Raw genomic sequence first — 23,478 nt, forward strand, 5'->3', positions numbered from 1 at the left:
CAGCTTCTTAAAGTGGCAGTACTCTGCTGACTCATCCTCAGTTCATCATCTTGGCTTATAGCCTTACAGCAACTGGTCAGCTATTAAATCTTCATTACCTTAACACAGCCATAACTTTTTTTTTTTCATTTCTTTTTCCAGTTTTTTTTTTCCTAACTTAGTTTCTGATCCACCTCAAATTGCAAATTGTGTTTGATGCACTTGGGTGGAACGGTTCTCTGCTGTAATTCCCTCCCGCCCCCTTAAATATTTGCAAGAAGCTGTATTTGTTGGATTGAACCAGCTTGAGCGTATGTGAAAGTATAGGCCTTCTTCAAGTACTACACTCCCGTGTAGAAAGTTTGAGGAATTAGATCCTGGGTTCACTACGGGTAGTCCTCGACGTATGACAACAATTGAGCCCAAAATTTCTGTTGTTAAGTGAGACATCGGTTAAGTGAGTTTTGCCCCATTTTATGACCTTTCTTGCCATGGTTGTTAAGTGAATCAGTGCGGTTGATAAGTTAGTCACCCGGTTGTTAAGCGAATCTGTTAAGGGGATCACATGACCCGGGACACTGCAACCGTCATAAGTATGAACCAGTTGCCATGCATCTGAATTTTGATCACATGATCATGGGGATGCTACAAAGATTGTAACTGTGAAAAACGGCCATAAGTCACTTTTTTCAGTGCCATCGTAATTAAATGAATTAAACAGTCACTAAATGAACTGTTGTAAGTTGAGGACTACCTGTATTCCATTCTGAAGCCCACAGATCCATCTGAACACCGATTGGACTGTTCAACCTTAGGTCTAGAAGCTACTTCTAGCCAGTCACTTGGTTCTGATAACAGGACCAAGTGACTGGCCTAGAAGCTTGTATTTCAATCTTTCTGTCTACTTTTTCTTATCTGAAATACTGTAGTATAGGTTCTCCTGCTTGAGCAGTGGGCTGGACTAGAAGACCTCCAAGGTCCCTTCCAGCTTATTCATTCTGTTCTATTCCATTCTTTCCAGGTCATTATGTGTAATAGAGCAGGGGTCCCTAACCACCGGTCCGTGGACCGGTACCGGTCCATGAACAAGTCCTACCGGGCCGCTGGAGCATGGCCGCCATCTTTTTGATGAAAAAGTGCTTCCGGTGAGCTTTTCCGGTAGAAAGCTCACCGGAAGCACGCTTTCATCAAAAAGATGGCGGCGCTAGCGCTTCCGGTGAGCTTTTCCCGTAGAAAGCTCACCGGAAGCAGGTTTTCATCAAAAAGATGGCGGCACAGCGCTCGGTGAGCTTTTCCGGTAGAAAGCCATTTCTACCCGGAAAAGCTCACCGAGCGCAGGCCGCTTATTTGATGAAAAAGTGCTTCTGGTGAGGTCACCGGAAGCACTTTTTCATCAAAAAGATGGCGGCGCCCAGCTGGTGCCGGTACTGGTCGCGGCGCCCAGCTGATGCCGGTACCGGGCCGCGGCGTAAAAAAGGTTGGGGATCACTGTAATAGAGGACTTTCTCCCTAGACTGTGCTATTTGGGAGTACCCTTGGATTGACACAGTGATCCCCAAACTTGGCAACTTTAAGATTTGTGGACTTCAACTTCCAGAATACTGGCTGAAGAATTCTGGGAGTTGAAGTCCACAAGTTTAAAATTGCCAAGTCTGGAGACCTCTGGACTGACACCTATAACCATCTGACATCCTGTTATTGTATTTACACCTGACATTCTTGTCTTGGACAACCCCCTAGACTTCAATAGAAATACTTGTTTTATTCATTGACTCTTAAATTCTTGTTTTTTCCTTCCCACAGAAAACAAAGAACTATGACTTAAGCCCCACTTAATCACAAACTACACAGTTGTAAGGAGCATCTCCTGTGCCTTTCAGAAACCTTGACTGGACCTGTTTTGTTTTGTTTCAGATCATGATCACCAATTATGTTGCAAGGATAATTTTCTTCATAATATATCCTCCAACTTTGCAGCTTTGTCTTCCAAATTTGCAGCTGACAGATTGCTGAACTATTTTGTTGCTGTAGTTGTACGTTGTCCTTCCATCACCAAACTGACCTAGAAATAGATGGCTGTCTGGACTTTTACTTCTTTTCTTGATACAGATGTTTCTTGTGTATCTCAAAGGCAACTTTGGTTGGAAATGTGACTTGTATTTGGATTTGACGACTTACAACCTAGACCAGGGGCGGGAAACTATGTCTTCCTTTACGACCTGTGGACTTCAACTCCTAGAATTGAATTCAACTCCCATGCTGGTCTAGGAATTCTGGGAGTTGAAGTCCACAGGTGATAAAAGGGCCATAGTTGCTTACCCCTCATCTACAGAGACCCCTAAAGAAGATTGGTATTGGATGTGTAGGACTGTTCCTGAGTCAGCCATCTTTAGGGGTTTGTCTAGGTCAGAGTTGGGCAACTATGGCCCTTTTACAACCTGTGGACTCCAATTTCCAGAATTCCTCAGTCAGCATGATAGACCCAGCTTGTAACAAAGCAATTCAGATGGACTAGATTTGGTTGAAGTTAATGCATGTCTCACTTGCAAAAAAAAACTTTAATAATTTACTAATAAATTAAAGGTCCAGGCCCTGATGTGTAGGCAATCACATGACTGTGGGTTTGTTTTTTTTTCAAACTCCATATCCAAGCCAAAGCAAAGCGATTCTTAATGACATCATGGGCTCCTCTTAACCTCATTGGCTGGAGGTTGCCATGGCAAATGTCAACATTTCCGGCATCGTTGATTCTTTTGGACAGCAGCACTGCAACATCCAGTTCAAAATAACTGGATCAGAAGAAAAGTGATTCAAAAATTATTTTATTTAGTATTTATTTAAATAAGGGGAAAGATCAGAAAAAGCAGACAATGTCCTTGGAGGATCTCTCGGCAACCAATAGGAATTTCCGTCTCCAGGTAGAGGAACTGAGAGAGAACGTAGCCTGCTTGGACGCCGAGAACCAGGAGTTTCTCCAGGAGAAGAAATACATCAAAGAGCAGCATAGGTGTCTTCGGGAGACAGTAGATCACCTTAAATCCACCATGGACCACCTGCAGAAAACTGTGGAGGACATCAGAGAAAGTTTGGATCATGTCAACATGGCGATCCACGAATTAGCGCTGCAGAACAAGTCCTTGGTGAAAGCCAACAGCGACCTCAACCAGGAAATGCACGAAGTCACCAGCCAAGTGGCCGTCTTCAAAAACGACAAACCAACCCACGAGAATGACCTCAGGGAGATGCGGAACCTTCCTTCGGAGGTTCAGAAGTACCTGCGGAACCTGGAGGACAAACTTGTGGAGACAGAGCACAGCTACCGCGTGGAGAAAACCCAATCCGGCCAATTGAAGGAGAAAGTCACGACAATCCAGAAAGCCAGGGAACACCTGAGGAAGCGCATCAAAGAGCTTCAGAACCAACAGGACCTATGCGTGCAGCAGGCCACATTTATGCGGCTGGACCAGGAGAACCAGGTGCCGACAGGCATCCTGATGCATGAACTCGTGGAGGCCAGGCTGGTGGGGGTGGCCCGGGACGGGACAAAGGAAAGGATTCTGCATTGGTTATGGATGGCAGCCAAAATCCTGATGATGTTGCTCTTTGGCTGTTGTGTATTGTTTGGTCTTGCCTTGGCATACACGCGCTTTTTTAATCCGTTGTTCATTTCTGACACACTTTTGGTGTTCCTCAGTGACCAGAGCATCGACAGACTTCTGCACTGTTTCTCCCCGTATCTTGAACAGACAAACGATGGCCTTTTACCATTTTGAGAAATGAAATTCTTTCTCTCCCTTCGTTGACTTTCTACCTAGGATGCAAGTAGAAGGGCATACCTGATAATTGAGTTTGGTGGACAACAAAAATGGATTCTGCGTCTTGGATCTCCAGCGTTGAAATCTCTATATAAACCATAGATATATGTATATAAATATTTTTTCTATTGTTGGCCCTATCTTTTTTCCCCTGTTGTTTTATTGTTTCTTCTTTCAGCTTTTGCTTAATTAAAGAAAATCAAAAATAAACACTAATTAATCCATCACGTTTTCCTTCTACAGCTTTCCAAAGTTGAGAGAAGATACACAAAAGGGAGCAAATCAGAATCAATTCTCACAGGATCCAATTCACTTGAATAAATCATTGGCATGAGAACCTATCTACCTTGTAGTACCAGTTAAGTTTGGGGAATCTTAGCTATCTCAACCTGAATATCCCAAAGTTGCTTGTTTTCATGAGGAAACTGGACTTTCCTGTTTTTCTTTGAAGACATTTCGCTTCTCATCCAAGAAGCTTCTTCAGCTCTGACTGGAGATGGTGGGGAAATGGGAGGATTTATGCTCCTTGCAGACAGCTGGTCATTTGCATTCTTTTAGCGAAATGTTAAGGTCACCTGGAGGTTTATCTGTGTCCTCAGCATCACCTGAGTGGTGCAAATGGGGGTGGAGCCTTCTTGGAACTGTTGAAAGGACTGTATTGTAGATTGGAGATAGACGATGTCATATGGCCTCTCTGTTCAATTTTGACATAGATGGCCTCTTTGACCCCTCTTGATCTATTTTGATCTATGTCAAAACTGAATAGCCCTCTCTCAATGGAAGGGGAGGGGTACGGCAACATTTTATCACCAATCTACAACACAATCCTTTCGGCAGTTCCAAGAAGGCGCCACACCCATTTGCACTACTCAGGTGACCCCGAGGACACAGCAAACCTCCAAGTGTCCTCAACAACTTTCTAAAAGGATGCAAGTGACCAGCTGTCTGCAAGGAGTATAAATCCTTCCATTCCCCACCATCCAGTCAGAGCTGAAGAAGCTTCTTGGATGAGAAGCGAAACGTCTTCAAAGAAAAAAACCAGAAAGTTCCAGTTGCCTCTTGATAAAGCGCCTTTAGGACAATCATGACCTGGATGACTGAGAATCTCCATAGACATCTCTCAAACTGAATGTAATTTAAGGATATTAAATGGTGTCATCTGCCAGATGTCCAGGATGTATATATGTGTTTTTAAATGGGTGGACTTGTGACAGTTTGAGAAAGTTGTGATAGAGCTTCAAAGGAGCACATGTGCAGGAAGTTATCTGGCTTCATGGTGTTTGGTGAAAACTCTTCCCATGCCAGCTGGGGAATTCTGGGATCAGTAGTTCATCTATGCCCACTGGGGAATTCTGGGTGTGAAGTCCACATATCTTCAAGCGACCTGCATTTTTCCAAGCAATGCAGGTTTTTGTAAAAGCCCTTGGATGAAACAGGAATAGATGAATCTAACTCATAAAATACAGATAGTCAACTTAGGACCAAAATGGAACCTGCCCATTATGGTTATAACTCATGGTGGTCACGTGACAAACCTGATTTTATGATTATTATTTTTTTACAATGGCTATTAAGCAAACATCACACAGTCGTGAAGCAAACACCATGGTCACTAAGTGAAGCAAGTGTTTGCTATGGGATGGTTCTGCCAGAAGCTGCAATTAAATGCAACTCCAGTTAAGATTTTGAGCAGTTTCTGAACCATCTGGAGAGGATATTAGATCAGGAATGATTAAATCTTTGAGATCTCAGTTAATTGAGAAGAAAAGAAATTGGATCTTGAAATGTTGATGTTATATGTGTTGATGGCAGCAAGAATACTCTATGCACAAAAATGGAAAGATACTTTGATTCCCACAATGGACAAATGGCTGCAAAAGTAGATGGACTTAGAAGAGATGGCTAAACTGACTGCTTGGATTAAAGAAAAGTACACAATGTTGTTTCTGCTTGGAAACCATTTTTGAACTTTGTGCTTGAGATGGGGGGGGGAAATGAAACTTTGATGTTATGTTTTGCTGGTTAAATAGGTTTGTCATTATAGAAATGGCTAGTATATATTATTATATAAAAGTAAACATCATGGTTTCATGTTGTTATTACCTTACTCTACTGCACCAAAATGAGTCGGAAGTCAATGCCTTTTTTTCTTTTTCCCCTCTACCTACAAACTTGAAATTTGGCATATATGTTCCTCTTGGCTTCCAGGTGCTTGAAAATCCAGAACAAAACACCAGTGTTCTTTCATTATTTACGACAGGATTTCGCAACCCTGGCAACTTTGAAATCTATATATATAAAAGCGAAATACCACTCACTCATCATCACAAAATCTCCAGAACTGTAAAACCTACAAACTTGAAATTTGGCACGTATGTTTTTCTTGGCTTCTAGGTGCTCACTAAGAAAGGATTTTTCGAAATGACCATCAGAGCACTAGTATTTTGTATATTATTATTAACACACGCTGATGCTAAGGAGTTCTACTCCCCCTCCCCACCTGAAAAGAAATATCTTCCAAATGTAAAACACAAGCAGAGGAGTTTCAGTTTTAGTTTCACAGCACCAAGCAGCTTTATAGTTGAGCTAAGCCACACCCAGGCTCCTTGCTGTCTCCTTGCTCACACAGCAAATACTGCTTCAGTTTCCGAAAAGCCCTCAACCCAGAAATATTAGCTCTATCTTTCTTTTAAGGTTATATTAACAACATCTTGCAAGGTAAGAACATCTCTGACCCCCCCTCAGTTTTACAGTGCAAGAAACTAGAGATATTTTCCATAACCTCATTTCCTGCTGAGGTTCAACTATCTCTTATCTTACTGTCAGCTAGCCTGTAGGTCTTTCTTCTGTCTCCCAAGGTTATTCACAAACATCATTAGGTCCAGAGACTCCAGGATGTGCTGTGAAGGGTGGAGATAGCAGGGGACCTCAGAGGACACGCCCCAAGAGGGGGGGGAACAGAGGGTGTCAGACTGGCTCGCTTGTTCGAGGGTCAGACCAGTCCCACACGTGCAGCGATCCATCGCTTGCAGCCGAGAGTAATGTTTGGGGCTTCCAAGGGTGCCAAGTGTGGGTGGTGACCACCGGGCTGCCCCCATCCTTGCCTGGGGTGCTGAAGATGTGTCCTTTGTGAATGAACACCGGCTTGGCTTCCTGCCCTGAGGAGTCCCAGTCCTGTGTATTGTAAACCTGAACGGTCCCGTCAAAACCTTGGAGAAATGAAAAATTGAAATAAATAGCAAATAGTACTTAGACTTATATACTGCTTCGCAGTGCTTTACAGCCTTCTCTAAGTGGTTTACAGAGTCAGCATATTCCCCCCTCCCCCAACAATCTGGGTCAAATGCTTTGTTGGAAGGGTGCAAGAGAGATGGGGGGGGGGGTCGAACCTGGGGGTGGCACATAAGGGAAAAATGGTGTGAAACAAATATGTTCTTTATTAAACCCAAAGGGTTACGGAGAAAAAGTGAGAGAAGGCAGCATTTGATCTATTGGTTAAGGCAGGGGTGTCAAAATGGCGGCCCACAGGCTGGATGCATCATGCATAGGCCACGCCCACCCCAGCTCTGTGAAGGGAAAAAATATTGCGAAATTTCAGTTTGACCCCGGTGGATTAAAGTGCCGTCTTAGAAACCAGGAGACAGTGACTTCTAGTTCTGCTTTAGGCAGGGGTGGGATTCTAGTGGTTCGGCCCAGTTCAGGTGAACCGGTAGCTCCGAGGATCAGCTGGGAGAGAACTGGTTCGCTCCAACGATCAGCTGTTGGGCCTCCCCACCTGCCCTGGCTCTAGTCTGTGCTTTATATCCTGATTTTCAGGGTCAGCTGATTCGCGCAGCACAGTGGATTGCCGTGCACCAGCTGTTTAACACACAGGGGTTGCAGAAGAAGATCAGTAGCAAACGCTCTGTGCATGCGCAAAGCGTACGTTTGACGTGCAAAGTCCGCACTCACCGAACCAGTTGTTACACCGGTTGAATCGTACCCTGGCTTTAGGCATGAAAGTCAGGTGGACTTTGGACCAATTACCGGGAAATTGTGAATTCTAGTCCCTCCTTAGTCCTGAAAGCCAGTTGGGTGATCTTGGACCAGTCCCTCTCACCCAGTCCAACCCATCTCATAAGGTTGTTCTTACGGGGACAACAGGAGAAGGAAGTTGTGACCCACAGGTGACATGACTCAGCTGAGCCCCTCTGCAAATTGTGACCATTTATCAATCAGGCTGCTCCTCCGCTTTGCACACCACCCACCCGTGCAGACCCCATAAGGATGATGGTAGCAAAAGCAGCAAGCGGCCTCGCAAAGGTAAGGACCATCACAGCTTACCTGACACCGCCAGGTTGTCGCCCAGTACAGGAGCCAAGCTGATGGACAGGAAGTCTGCCCCACGGAGATTAGAGGTGGGTGCACAGCATTGGGCCATTTTCAGGGGGCTGGAAGGTTGTCTGATGTCTGTCAACACAACGAGGCCGCCCACGGAGAGACGGGCAATCAGTGGCGCCTCTCCAGAGCCGACTCCTGCACACCAGCTCAGCCCCTCCATCTGGGCCCAAGGGGTCTGAGCCTCCTCGAGCTCTCCCAGAATCCCCTGCTGCTGCCGGAAGTCCACAAGGAACAGCTGCCCTTTGGCACCACACACCACAGCGGTGGCTTCATCCAGGAAGTCCAGACTGGCAATTTTGTCAAGGCTGGCAGAGCCTGAAGGAGGAAAGAATTGAGTGGGTTGTGGGAGACAACTCTGTCACGAGAAGCGAGTTCAAATGATGGTTCCCCCCAAAAAACTAACTTTGAGCCAATCATGAGGAGACGATGGGTTTCTAGTCTTTCTTTAGGCATGAAAGCCAACTGGGTGACTTTTGGGCAATGACCAGGAGACTGTGAATTCTAGTTCCACGTTACATGAGAAAACCGGCTGGATGTCTTTGAGCCAATCACCAGGAGACTCTGAGTTCTAGTCCTGCCTTAGGCAGAAAAGTTGGATGGATGACTTTGGCCTAGTCCAGGGGTGTCCAAACTTGGAAACTTGCTAGCTGGGGAATTCTGGGAGTTGAAGTTCACAAGTGTTAAAGTTTCCAAGTTTGAAGACCTTTGGCCTAGTCATTCTCCCTCAGCCCAATCCACCTCAAGGGACTGTTGTGGGGAAAATAACAGAAAGGTGTGTTGCATATGTTAGTTCTCATGAGTTACTTATAAAGTAATACAGGTGGGATACTAATAAAATAAAGAAATAAATACATCTATAAATCACATTTATATTTTTAATGTGTGTGTCAGTATGTACATAGAAAAAGTGATACTAAGTTATCTTCTATATAATCTGTATTCTGAAAAGCAGAAAACACTCTGCTACGAGTTTGTAGATCTCTTTGATCATTCTCAAGGAAGGCTATCTGAAGTTCTGTATAAAAGCCGGTATGCAAATTCCTAAACCCATTGAAGACCAAAATCATGATTATCGTTGGCAACCTCCAAAAATCAGTTCCCAGTTTTGCGGCAACCTGGTAGTACAGCTGGCTTTATATCTGTAGTGTAGATACACCTGTAATTAGAATGGAGGCTTTCTCTCTAATTTTTGTTACAAACACTGCAGTTCTGGGAAAAATAATTCTGCTATGATTGCAAAGCATACACATTCATAAATCCCCTTCCTGTTTTCTTGAATTTAATCTGAGATCAAAAAGCAAAGCGAGGAACGGAAACAAAATCAGCATCTCTCCCTATTTCTAACCCTTTGGAAAGCTCTCTTCCTAAGAAAGGATTTTGGAGATGGTTTTCAAACAAACTGCCTACCAGCCACCCAAAGACTTTTCTCTGATTCGATTTCTGTCATTTGGAGATTGGAGATTCTTTGCCCATGGAGGATGCAGGCCGGTTTGGCACAGCTGGTTGCAATTTTGGACCAGGAAGTATCTTCAGTCTTTGTGGGAGTGGTGACACTCAGTAGCTTAATCATATCTAGGGTGGAGGAGAGGAAAGAAATAAGAATTTCCACAAGACTTCATTTCCATCTACAAGTAGTCCTCAACGTATGAACACAATTGGGACCTGAACTTCCCTTGTTAAGGAAAGTGGTTGTTAAGTGCTCAATTTTACGATAATTTTTGCACTGGTTGTTAAGCGAATCACATTGTCATTAAGAAAATCCAAGCTTTCCCGATTGACTTTGCTTGTCAGAAGCTGTCTGGCAAAGTTGCAAATGGCAATCACACTACCTTGAAACAATGCAACTGTTATAAATATACACACCAACTGCCAAGCATCCAAATTTGGATCACATGACTTGGGGGGTACTGCAATGGCTGTAAGTGTGAGGAATGGTTGTAGATCACTTTTTTCAACGCCACTGTGACGTTGAATGGTTGCTAAACAAATGGTTGTAAGTTAAAAACTCTTTGTAGTTTCCAAAGCGTCACTTTTCTCCGATTTCTCTCCCTTTGGAGATCACAGCTCAGCCTTTTTTCCTGGGTATTCTACTAGGTGCCTGGCTGAAATCATACTGGCATCAAGAAAAGCGCCAGCCTCTGAGCACCGGTAAGTCAAGAATTATAAGGCGAAGGTTAGAAGAAAAGCAATTTTCTGTGTGTATCTTCAAAGTAGAACGGCAAAGATATATCAGAGATATACAAACATCATTAAACTTTTGTTTGTATCATCAAAACATAGTGGGTGGTTGGAGTGGATGACCTACAAGGTCCTTTCCAACTCTGCTAATCTGTAATCTATAAAACGCCTTTCAGGAAGGTGTTTTTTTTTTTTTAAGGTGGCTTTCATTCAATTTCACCAACCCAGCTTTTATTCCTTCAAAATTCACAGAATTAGCATTATTTGTGACAGTGTGTCTCATGGCTACCTGGAGAATTCTGGGAATTGAAGTCGACCCATCTTCAAGTTTCTAAGGCTGAGAAATACTGGTTTATGCTAACAGTTGTGAGGAATTTACATTATGGAAAAGGACCCGGGTGTCTTCTTTAGAAAAGCAACTAATTAAACTGTGGGAGCGAGAAAGCTTTTCATCCTTATCCCTGCAAACTGAGTGGGGTCTGGTTGAAACCCAGTTAGGAAGTGGAGTAGTTTCTCGGAGGCACACCTGTTTCATCTGGTTCCATGCACCAAACCTGTAGTCCACTGTCCGGTGGCCCACTGGTTACCAACAAGCTGAAAGCACAAATCAAGAAACAGAGCAGTGAAGATAATTCCTTCTCCATCACACAAAAGGTCCACTTTAAGATGGGTGGACTTCAACTCCCAGAATTCTGGAAGTGGAAGTCCATCCATCTTAAAAGTTTGTAAGGTTAAGAAACGCTGCTATAAACAAGGCTAAACTGAGATGGGGGGGGTCAGGATGTTGGTGGGAACAGCTCCAGTCTGAACTGTTCAGAGTTTTGCAGCGTAAATTCAGCACCAGAAAAATAAACACAGATGGCCGGTGCTTCATTTAACATCTTTATAAACATAAGTAGATTTTACAAACCAGTTGTAGATTTCTCCAACATGGAGCAAACTCAGACAGAAACATGTTGCAAGTAACTTCAGTAGCAACTCAGCAGCTCAGAAACAGACATCAGTTTCACTTTTTTTTTTCTCAACAGGCAAGCAAGCAAGCAAGTTAATTCATCTTCTATGGACAGATTCAGAGCTCAACGTAGCTTCAGAGCTGCAGAGCTTTGAGTTCAGAAAACTGGGAAATCAACTTATCTCTTTGATAATGTCTCATTTCTATCCCGTGTAGAATAGCATTCCTGATTGACCAAGTGTGATTGGACGCACAAGGAATTTGTCTTGGTGCAAATGCTCTCAGTGTACATAAAAGAAAAGATACGTTCGTCAAGAATCATAAGGTACAACACTTAATGATAGTTATAGGTACAAATAAGCAATCAAATCATACTAGGAAACAGTCAATATAAATCGTAAGGATACAAGCAACAAGGTTACAGTCATACAGTCATAAGTGGGAGGAGATGGGTGAAAGGAAGGATGGGAGGATTAATAGTAATAGGAATGCAGACTTAGTAAATACTTCGATAGTGTTGAGGGAATTATTTGTTTAGCAGAGTCATGGCGTTTGGGAGAATTTTTCTCAGGTAATATCACACTACTAACCAGAGCATACAAAACATTTGCTAGACCAATACTCGAATACAGTTCATCAGTCTGGAACCCACATTACGTATCTGATATTAGCACAATTGAGAAAGTCCAGAAATATTTCACAAGAAGAGTTCTCCACTCTTCTACTCGTTGTAGAATACCTTATGCCACCAGACTTGAAATTCTAGAACTAGAAAACCTTGAATTACGCCGTCTTCGGTCTGACTTAAGCATGGTATATAAAATCATACATTGCAATGTCCTACCTGTCAATGAATACTTCAGCTTCAACCATAACAACACAAGAGCACACAATAGATACAAACTCAAAGTAAACCGCACCAAACTTGATTGCAGGAAATACGACTTCAGCAATAGAGTGGTCAATGTCTGGAATACTCTACCCGACTCTGTAGTTTCTTCCCAAACCCCAAAAACTTTAACCTTAGACTGTCTACTATTGACCTCACCCCTTTCCTAAGAGGCCTGTAGGGGCGTGCATAAAGCGCACCAACGTGCCTACCGTCCCTGTCCTATTGTTTCTCTTATTCTTTTATTTTTCTTATATGTAACCATTTCATGTATTCACAACTATGTATACATTTATACTTATTATCTTGTAAACAATTGGCAAATCAAATAAATAAATAAATAAATAAATAAATAAATTTGGTGACCTTCTGAAGAGGCCCTTGTTGAATTCAGAGAGAGCCATGGAGATTCATGCTACGTATCCTTGAACAAGGATGAGTATGAGGAAAACAGATAAGACACATAGAAGGAATGTGCGGTAACTGAGATAACCTTGAAGTCCTTAGTTCTCTCTACGCTTTATCAAAACGACTAGGGCAATGTAACAGACATATTCCTTTTTATTAAGATTCTAACTCTTGCTCGAGGTTAGTAACGGCAGAAGGTTGAGGAAGTATACACAGTCCTCGACTTACAACTACAAGTGAAACCGACATTTCTGTTGCTAAATGAAATGTTCGTTAAGTGAGTTTTTTCTCTCCCTTTTACAACCTTGCCACGGCTGTTAAGTCAGTCACTGCAGTTGTTAAGTTAGTAACACAGGTTGTTACGTGAATCTGGCTTCCCCATTGACTTTGCTTGTCAGAAGGGGATCACATGGCCCTGGGACACTGCAACGGTCATAAACACGAGTCAATTGCCAAGTATCTGAATTTTAATCAAGTGATCATGAGGATGCTACAACAGTTGTGTGAAAAACAACCATACGTTACTCTTTTCGGTGCCATTGGTCACTAACTTTGTACTAATTTAGTAACATTGGTCACTAAATGAACTGTTGTTAACCTGTAACTTGAGGTCTGCTGATTATGAATATTTATGCTTACATCATCTATTACCCATGCATATGTGTGATTGTATCATTTTCTCCTCCTGAAATATATGAATATGAGTGCATTCTTTTGCCTATAGGAATTCCTACAGTGCATAGTTTTAAATAAATACTACAGTGAGCCTTGATTATTGGTTTTTGGGGTCCCATGTTTGATAGCACATTAGCATCCTGAATGCTTCAGACCCTAAAAATCACAGTCCCATCATCCACATCAAGCCTGTGTGCAATGTGTGAAACTCATCAGTATATTCACAAGAGATCCCCGCAGCACAATTACTTCACGCACAAAAATGGAAGGGTGTTTCAATGGAGGAATGGTTGCAAAAGCTGGTGGAGATAGCATAGATGGCTAAATTGATTGCTTTGCTCAAAGAAAAAAAAAATAGAAGTAGTTTTGGAAACCTGGAAATCGTTTCTGGACTTTGGGCTTGAGGTGGAAAAAAAATGAAACTTTGATTTTGGGTTTCACTGATTAGATAGATGTGTTGTTGCAGAAATGGCTAGTTTAGTGGTGGCTAACCTTTTTGGGCTCCTGTGCCAAAAATTGTGCACATGATTGCACGCTCATGCTTGCGTGCTAGCACCCAGAAGGCAATGCACACCCCCAATGCCCCTACGCATGCATGCACAATCCCCACCCACCCACCCCGCCACTCCCTAACCTGCACTGCACCACACAGCTATTTTCAGTCAGTTTGAGACCTTTTTCGGCCTTCCAGAAATTTGAGGAAGGTTTCTGCAGGCCGAAAACTAGGCCTGTTTTGTCACTTCTGGTATTTCCGGAAAAACAGGAAGTGATGAAACAGGCCTAGTCTTCGTCCTGAAAAGCCTGCAGAAGCCTACAGAAGCCTTCCTCAAGCCTCTGGGAGTCCAAAAAAGGCCTCAAACCAGCTGAAAATCAGCTGTGAGGCGCGCGCATGCGCAGTGAGGCAAGTTTGCCTGCAGCTCGGCTCTGAGTGCCACCTGTGGCACGCGCGCCATAGGTTCATCATCACAGGGCTAGTTTATACTATTATGTAAAAGTAAAAAGTTGAGGTTTGATGTCACTTTTTATTCTACTGCACCAAAGAGAGTTAGAAATCAATACCTTTTCTTTCTTTTTCCCTTCTCTACACTTTTCCCTTCCCTTTTCCCTATTATTTACTTTTGCATTTTATGTTATAAACTAATAAAAAGGATTGTCCAAAAAAATTTTATAAAGACAAGAACGCCGTATCTCTGGCCCAGATTAGCACTCAAGTTGGCTATCAGTGATCCAGTAATGTTTCTTTCAAATACAGTTTTTGCTTCTTCTTTTAGGCCTCCCTAACTCAACCTAAGTCACGAACAAAGCTTTTAACCTCCTACCTGGTTCCCGGGACATGTTTGAGCCTGTAGATGGGGCGATCACAGATTCCACCCCTTTCAACCTTGAAATCTCGCTCCGGACATAAGCCCTGCCAAAAAAAGTCCAAGGATCCATTCGTCATATTGAAAGAAAATAAAACAGCCAGAACAGCAAGATAACGTTGGCCACAACTTAAAAAAAATAAAATAAAGGGAAAAGTTAACATCTGCACTGCCTGTTCCCTGTTGGTGCTAGAGGCTAGTGTCCAGCTCCCTGGTAGCATTGGGCTGATTGTGGAAAAGGGAAGCAAAGTCAGCCTTGGGTCACTGGGACGGTTAAGTTCTGGTTGTCCTTGAGGCAGCTCCACCCCACGTAATTTATAGCTCAACTATTGACCCTGTTTCCCGCCTCCCCCCAGGGTGTGTCATAAATCACATTCTCCAACAGAGCCACCTTCCTGGGTTTTAGAGATCATGCCTTTGGGATACAGCCTTGATGCCTTTGGGATACAGCCTTGAGAAAGGTATACGTTGCTGCACCAGCTCTCCCCCTTCTTGCCCATGGCAACTCAATAGCAGGCCAGGAATGCGTTACGAGTTGACACTTTGACTTACGACCACAACTGAGAGCAGAATTTCGGTTGCTAAGCCAGGTTGTCCCAAAGGTGCTTTTCCAAAAGGCAACTGGACTTGCATGCCTTTTTTCCCTTGAAAACGTTTCGCTTCTCATTCAAGACGCTTCTTCGGTTCTAAATGAATGGCGGGGAATGGATGGGTTTATACTCTTTATATTCACGCAAGCAGGTTGACAAGCGAATCACGTCCGATTTTACCTTTCTTGCCCTGATCAAGTGAATCACTTAGTTGTTAAGTGAATCACCTGGGTGTTAAGTGGATCTGGCTTCCCCCACAGACACCGCTTGTCAGAGACCAGCTGGGAAGGTTGCAAATGGCAACCACACGGATGCTGCAACTGCCATAAATACACATTGTCAAGTGCCCAAATTTCGATCACGTGACCGTGAGGACTATTTATATCTACCCTGGGCTACACATAGGTCCAATAACCATTCAGCATGATGAGAGTTGTAATCCTCAGATTTGGAGTGGGTCAGGGTAGGCAAGAGGCTCTGGGATGCTGGCTAAGCTTGAGGTAGTCCTTGTGTCTTCTTTGTTGTTGTTAGTCGTGAAGTCGTATCTGACCCACCGCGACCCCATGAACAATGTTCCTCCAGGCCTTCCTGTTCTCTACCATCCCCCGGAGTTTATTTAAGCTCACACCGACTGCTTCAGTGACTCCATCCAGCCACCTCATTCTCTGTCGTCCCCTTCTTCTTTTGCCCTCAATTGTTCCCAGCCTTAGGCTCTTCTCCAGGGAGTCCTTCCTTCTCATTAGGTGGCCAAAGTATTTAGAGTTTCATCTTCAGGATCTGTCCTTCTAAAGAGCAGTCAGGGTTGATCTCCTCTAGGACTGACCAGTTTGATCGCCTTGCAGTCCAAGGGACTCGCAGGAGTCTTCTCCAGCACTATAGTTCAAAGTCCTCAATTCTTTGGCGCTGAGCCTTCCTTATGGTCCAACTTTCACAGCCATACATTGCAACTGGGAAAACCATAGCCTTGACTATATGCACTTTTGTTGGCAGGGTGATGTCTCTGCTTTTTAGTATGCTGTCTAGATTTGCCATAGCTTTCCTCCCAGGAGCAAGCATCTTTTAATTTCTTGGCTGTGATCCCCATCTGCAGTGATCTTGGAGCTCAGGAAAATAAAATCTGTCAATGCCTCCATTTCTCCATGTCTTTTTATATTTCCTATATACAGGTAGTCCTCGACTTACAACAATTCCTTTAGTAACCATTTAAACTTACAATGGAACTGAAAAAAGTGACTTACAACCCTGTTTCACACTTGCAAACCTTTGTAGCATCCCCATGGTTGTGTGATCAAAATTCAGATGCTTGGCAACTGGTTCATACTGGTTCAAGCCAGATTCATTTAACAGCCGTGTTACTAACATATCAACTGCAGTGATTCACTTAACAACTGTGGCAAGAAAGCTCATAAAATGGGGCAAAACTCACTTGACAACAACAGAAATTTTGGTCGTAAGTCGAGGACCGCCTTGTCATGCAAATCCAGTTACTGGGTTCTCTCTCCTTGGTGAATTCATCCAATCTCCCCAGAAAGCCATCTAAGTGAACAGCTTAGTTAACAGCAGCGCCTACATCTAGTGGACTTGCGTTCAAGGTGAGTTCCACAGGACACTTTTGCCCCAGAGAGCCACCTGGTTGCAGACAACCCTGCCAGTGTGATCTCTACTTTACCTTATTCTGTTTTGCAAGCAGCCTTGGAGGCAGAAGCAGCTGCAGAATTTCGTTCCTGCTCCCATTCTCATATCCAGCGACACAAATGCCTGGAGGGAAAATCACGAACAATCTCAGTGTTGCAAACAGCCAAACAGACACACTACAACTAATCCTCAACTTACAACCGTTCATTGAGCAATCATTTGAAGTCACCATGGCACTGAAAAAGTCCACACATTCCCAGCCAGCCAGCTGTGCAAACAGGTGAGGCCAAATTCATTGAACAACTGCGGTGATTCCCTTAAGAACCATGGAGGAAAAAAAAGTTCCTAAAATCAGGCGTGACTCACTTAATGCCTTGCTTAGCAACGGTCATTCTGAATCCAATTTTGGTCATATGTTGGGGACTACCTGTACTTATTGGGAAGCCACATGTTTTTTTCTTTAAACCGTCTCCCTACCTACCCCGTTGGAGCAATTATTTTCAACTTAGCCTTCCCACCAAGTTGGCTTCCTGATCTGTGCCACCAGAGAAGCTGATGGTTGTCTTGGAGTAGGGGAGTCAAACTCAAGGCCCGCGGGCTGCATCCAGCATGCAAGGTGCTTAGATCTGGCCCATGGGGCAGCCCTGCAAACAGCGAAGGACCGCCCTGCGGTGCCTCTGCCAGTGAAAATGGAGCTTAGGAGAGCTGCGCTCTGGCCCTCCTGAGTTCCATTTTTACTGGCAGAGGGCTGCAGGAGGCCATCACAGCTGAAAACGGAGCTTGGGAGCCCGTTTCACTGGCAGACCTGCAGGAGGCCATCACAGCTGAAAACGGAGCTTGGGAGCCCGTTTTCACTGGCAGACGGCTGCAGGAGGCCATCACAGCTGAAACGGAACTTGGGAGCCCGTTTCACTGGCAGAGGGCTGCAGGAGGCCATCACAGCTGAAAACGGAGCTTGGGAGCCGTTCACTGGCAGATGGCTGCAGGAGGCCATCACAGTTGAAAATGGAGCTTGGGAGCCCGTTTTCGCTGGCAGACGGCTGCAGGAGGCCATCACAGACAAAAACGGAGCTCGGAAGCCCATTTTTGCTGGCAGAGGGCTGCAGGTGGTTGTTGCAGCTGAAAGCAGACCTCGGGTGCCTGCTTTCTCTGGCAGAACACTCAGGCTGCCACAGCCATCGACACTAATGACGTCCAGCTGTCCATGCCCACCCTATCCATGCCCCCCCCCCCCCCCCCCCAGGTCAAACACAACCCTGATGCAGCCCTCAATGAAATCGAGTTTGACACCCCTATCTTGGAGGAAATGACGATCCTTCTCCTTGGCATAGAAATGTGGAGCTGGTGGAGGGGGGGGAATTCTCCTCAGGAGACCCTCCCCACTGCAGCTGCCCCCAACTCATCCAAGTCAAACCTTGAAAAGCAATGAACGGTCACTCACGTTGGTCTCCTATCCATTCGATGACTCTGGTGGGCCCAGGAAGCTCAAAGAGATGCAGGTCGTTGTATCTAAGCAAGATGAATGGGGAGAGGGAGGGCATATTCAATGGGGGGGGGAGGAAGAGGTCGATGGTCTTCCCCACTTTCAGTCCCAATGAAGACAGCAATGCTCCACCTTAAGGCCATATTAGGGGGAGCATTGATTGACTCTGAAAACCTTGGGGTTGTCTGAAGAGCGCAATAATAAGCAAGGCCATCAATGGATGGAGCACCCAAGATCCATGGCTGGGAGATAATTGCAGGTAGTCCTTGGCTTACAATCATTTAAAATGACAATGACACTAAAAAAGGGACTTATGACCAATCTTCAAACTTAAAGCCATAACTGCATCCCCATTTAACAGAGTTGGAAGGGACCTTATAGGTCATCTAGTCCAACCCCCTGCCCAAGCAGGAGACCCTACATCATTTCTGACACATGGCAGTCCAATCTCTTCTAAAAACCTCCAATGATGAAGCTCTCACAACTTCTGAAGGCAAAGCTGTTCCATTGGTTGAATGCTCTCACTGTCAGAAAACTTCTTATTTCCAGGTTGAATCTCTCCTTGATCAGTTTTCATCCATTATTCCTTGTCTGGCCTTCAGGTGCTTTGGAAAATAGCCCCTCAAATATTGAAAGACTGCTACCATGTCTCTCCTGGTCCTTCTCTTCACTAGACTAGCCATACCCAGTTCCTGCAACCGTTCTTCATATTAGAGAATTAGATTAGAAGAACTTTATTGTCATTGTACAACTACAAAGAAACTGTGGATGCACCCAAGCAACTGTTCGCAATACAATAAAACCAAAGCACTTAAAAATGAAGGTAAGAAAAATAGAGTACCCATGTCTCCATTTGCAATTTGAGAGTACAATATCTATGAATATACACAAAATATGCCTCCAACACTGACTGTAACGCTTTGCCGAGTATAATACACAAGAGATGGATTGTACTGTAATATGTTATTATACATCTGAATGAGGTATTGAGATTTCACATCTTTTCACATCTTAATAAGATAGTGACTTCGTGTTTATTTGCGGTTCGGATGGCCCAGGGAACGAAACTATTTCTTAGTCTAGTGGTGTGGGATTTTATTGACCTAAAACGCTGTCCAGATGGCAGCAGGTCAAAAAGATAATTGTCAGGGTGTGAGGGGTCTTCTATAATGGCCTTGATTCTGCTTTGGCAGCGGGACCTGGCTAAGTCTTCCAGGGAGGGCAGAGGGCAACCAATGATCTTTTGAGTTGTCTTTTATGTTTTAGTCTGCAGTCCCCTAATCATCCTAGTTGCTCTTCTCTGCACCTTTTCTAGAGTCTCAACGTCTTTTTCATAGTGTGGCGACCAATACTGGGAGCAGTATTCTAGGTGTGGTCTTACTAAAGCTTTATAGAGTGGTATTAGTACCTCACTTGATCTTGACTGTACCCCTCTGTTAATACAACAAAGGATTAGCAATTGGCATTGCACTGACTAGGGGTCATATGATAATCATTTGCAACCTTCTCAGCTGGCTTCTGATAAACAGGATTGATGATGGAAACCAGATTTGCTTAATGATCACATGATTCGGTTAGCAATTGCAGCCATTTGCTAAAATCAACTCACTTAACAACTGTCTAGGATTACCTCTAGCTGAGCTCACATAATACTTAAAACTGGTCCCCAAATTAAGTCACTTTCGGAGTTCACACAATACCGATAAACCATAACCTAATCTGGTTTGTCATGAGAAAAATCTACCCTGTGTTAGCTAATAGCCTACACACATCAACTTGATGGCACATAATGAAAAAGCCGATGAGCCAGATTTGCAATACAGAAAACAGACCAAGATTAAGGCTGACCAAGATTAACCGTTTATTGAAAAGCTGGTTTGCAACTGACCTTTGCTTGTGGCCCTCCAATGGCAATGGGATTTTGGGGGGGGGGGAGGCGCCTCGAAAGCACCCCATTCATTGGGCCAGCAATAGAGCAATGGATGAATTAAATCCTTTCATTCCCCACCATCCAGTCAGAGCTGAGGAAGCTCCTTGGATGAGAAGCGAAAAGTCTTCAAAGAAAAACTAGAAAGTCCAGTTGCCTCTTTAAAAAAAGCCCCTTAGGGATAACCATGGCTTGGACCAGGGGTCTCCAACCTTGCAACTTGAAGACATGTGGACTTCAACTCCCAGAATTCCTCAGCCAGCAAAGCTGGCTGAGGAATTCTGGGAGTTGAAGTCCACAAGTCTTCAAATTGCTAAGGTTGGAGACCCTGGCTTGGACGACTGAAAATCTCCATCGATATTTAGCAAATGATTAATGCAACGGCAAAACCAGAAAGAGACATTCCCTCCCTCACCGAACCCCATCCACGCTATCCCATCAGCCTCAAGGGGGCACTGCCCATGGAAAGGATGGCAAAGGGATCCAGGACTGCTTGAGTTTGGAAAACAAAACCCCGCTTGGCTAAAATGAGGGACCGAAGTCGGGGGGGGGGAGGAGGAGAAGCAGGAGGGCAAGCTGGGAGGGGCTTCATACCCCCCCCAAAGAGCCCCTCTCTCCTAGGCAAAGATGCAAAGGGTTGCAAAAGCCGCTCCAGCCGCTTCGAGGTGGAACTCCCATCATGCTGGGACAGGTCGGGGGGAGGGCAATTGGCTGGGGAGGATGGAAGCTGCATTCTCCCCCGGGCCAGGGAAGGCGACTCACAGCCTCAGGGAGTCCATCAACCATGCTTCCTCCTCCTCCTCTTCTTCCTCCATCGCAGCCGCGGCCATGCGAGCCTTCGGTGAAACGAGTGACGTCATCTCTTCCGGGGGTGGGGGGAGGAATTCCGAGGCGGGGACCATGAAGCTCCGCCCCTCCGATCCGCCCTCCTCCCCCTTCCCGCCCCTCCCCTTTGGTCCTTCCGAAACCGTTCCGGCCATGCCGGTGTCGCTTGCGCGTTGGCTGTGGACGGTGGGCTTTGCGATCCGGTCCGGCCCGGCCCAGCCTTAGCCGAGACTGCCTTCCCGCCTGCGACCCCGTTTCGCCTCCGTGCCTTATTCGCTTGCGGAATGGATCTCGAAGCCAGCCCAGGGCATTGGGTTTGCACAATACACGCAGGCACGTCCACACCACCTTAAAGGTTAACTCTTAACCTTTAACTTAACTTAAGTATTCCCTGAATAAATGCATAGTCGGCCTCTCCTGCAGGAATGCCCGCAGACTACACTTCTTCCTCCCGTCGTGTGAATGCAGCGGGTCGGCCTTTAACTCAGTTCAGTTCAATTCAATTCAGAATAGAGCTGGAAGGGACCCTGGATGTCTACTAGTCCAACCTCCTGCTCAAATAGAAGACCTTACACCATTTCAGACATGATGTGGCTGTCCAGTTTCTTCTCGAAAGCCTCCAGGGATGAAACATCCACAACTTCTGGAGGCAAACTGTTTCACTGGTTAATTGTTCTCACTTTTAGGAAGCTTCTCCTTAATTTGAGGATGCTTCTCTCCTTTATTAGTTTCCATCCCTTGTTTCTTGTCCTGACTTCTGGTGTTTTGGAAAATAAGTTGACCCCCTCTGCTTTGTGGCAGCCCCTCAAATACTGGAATACTGCTATCATGTCCCTCCTAATCCTTATTTTTTCTAGACTAGTTGAGCCCAGTACCAGATAACAAAAGAAAATCAGAGTTGGAAGGGACCTTGTAGCCCAAGCGGGAGACCCTACACCATTTCTGACAAATGGCAGTCCAACCTCTTCTTGAAAGTCTCCAGTGATGAGGCTCCCACAACCTCCGAAGGCAAAGCTGTTCCATTGGTTGATTGTTCTCACTGTCAGAAAGTTTCTCCTTATTTCCAGGGTTAAATCTCTCCTTGTTCAGCTTCCATCCATTATTCCTTGTCTGGCCTTCAGGGGCTTTAGAAAATAGCTTGGCCCCCTCCTCTCTGTGGCAGCCCCTCAAATACTGGAAGACTGCTATAATGGTCCTTTTCTTCCCTAGACTAGCCATGCTTGCTTGCAGTTCCTGCAACCATTCTTCATATGTTGTGGTCTCCGGGCCTTTAATCATCTTAATTGCTCTTCTTTGCACTTTTTCCAAAGTCTCACTGACTTTGGAAAAAGTGCAGAGAAGAGCAACTCAGCAATTCTTAAATAATCTAACTCTAACTGACCACCTTGAAGTGTTCCCACCAGCTTCTCAGTTTGGGGCTTTTTTTTTGGTTCAGTTGCCTCTTGAAAAAAGTGGGGGGAAACCACCTTTGGGATAACCATGACTTGGATGACTGAGAATCTCCATAGACCAGTGTTGGCGAACCTTTTTGGCACTGAATGCAGTGCCAAAACGGGAGCACATGTGTGTGTGTGAGGGGGGAGCACCGGAAACCGGAAGAGCAGCTCCCTAGCACGCATGCGCGCCCAAGGAAGCTGAGATCCTGGTTTCTGGCACGTGCATGCATACCGGCTACTTGGTCTTCCGGTTTCTGGCACGCATGCACGTGCGAAGACCAGCTGGCCAGTGTGCATGCATGTACATGCACACCAGGGAGCTGCTCTTCCAGTTTCTGGTGCTCCCACACATGCAAAGACCAGCTGGCTGGTGCATATGCGCATGCACATGCCGGAACTGGAAGAGCAACGGGCGAGGGCTGGTGTGCCCGGAGAGATGGCTCTGCGTGCCACTTCCAGTACGTATGCCATAGGTTTGCCATCACGACCATAGACAATCAGCTCTTTAGCCAGGGATGGAATTCAATTTTTTTAACAACAGTTCTGTGGGCGTGGCTTAGGTGATGGGCGTGGCTTGGTGGTCATGTGACTGGGTGGACATGGCTTGGTGGTTATGTTATTGGCTGGGCGTGGCCAACTCAATATTACATCGAGGCACACATCTCCTCGCCTGGCCTCTCATGACTGTGGGGATGCTGCAACAGTCATAAGTGTGAAAAATGGTCATAAGTCACCTTTTTCAGTGCCATTGTAACTTTGAATGGTCATTCCACACAAGCAAAGTACCAGCAAAGGAGGGGGAAAAAACTCCCAAGATGTTCCTGAGACAGGAAGTCTAGTCCTGCCAAGAATGTAATAAGGGTTAAGGGAGAGGCAGTTTCTGTAAGCAACACCAGAATGTTTCCTTCCTGCCTTCCTTACAGGATTAGGCCAGTAATTTCTTCT

The 23,478-nt window shown here is 45.0% G+C and overlaps 3 protein-coding genes across 5 annotated transcripts in view; 1 reads left to right on the plus strand and 2 right to left on the minus strand.

Moving 5' to 3' along the window:
- The window catches only part of LOC113420133 (high-affinity choline transporter 1-like), a 22,678-nt gene extending 15,964 nt beyond the window's left edge, over positions 1-6,714 (minus strand). Inside the window, exon 1 of one of the 3 annotated variants that reach the window (XM_087966158.1) lies at positions 6,615-6,714. Coding sequence is in view for 1 of the 3 variants with exons in the window: in XM_087966154.1 (XP_087822280.1) it covers positions 3,816-3,894 (79 nt within the window). In the remaining 2 variants the exon portion in view is untranslated. Of the gene's footprint in view, positions 1-3,815; positions 4,477-6,614 lie in introns of those variants that run through there. The other 2 variants (XM_087966157.1, XM_087966154.1) reach the window with 2 other exon arrangements.
- LOC113420114 (uncharacterized) lies at positions 2,850-3,752 on the plus strand. Its single transcript, XM_026679907.2, has one exon. The coding sequence runs from the start codon at positions 2,850-2,852 to the stop codon at positions 3,750-3,752; it is 903 nt and encodes a 300-aa protein (XP_026535692.2).
- Positions 6,032-21,141, minus strand: WDR73 (WD repeat domain 73). The gene is made up of 8 exons (XM_026679905.2): positions 21,035-21,141; positions 18,304-18,371; positions 16,897-16,985; positions 14,596-14,684; positions 10,879-10,946; positions 9,582-9,746; positions 8,118-8,489; positions 6,032-7,003 (listed from the first exon to the last, which is right to left on the minus strand). The coding sequence occupies exons 1-8, from the start codon at positions 21,130-21,132 to the stop codon at positions 6,762-6,764; spliced, it is 1,191 nt and encodes a 396-aa protein (XP_026535690.2). The 5' UTR covers positions 21,133-21,141; the 3' UTR covers positions 6,032-6,761.
- Between the last annotated feature and the right edge of the window lie 2,337 nt (positions 21,142-23,478).

This window comes from Notechis scutatus, chromosome 5 (genome assembly GCF_049901735.1).
Source record: "Notechis scutatus isolate UNSWTSFEM ecotype Mainland chromosome 5, rNotScu1.2, whole genome shotgun sequence".
NCBI lineage: Eukaryota > Metazoa > Chordata > Lepidosauria > Squamata > Elapidae > Notechis > Notechis scutatus.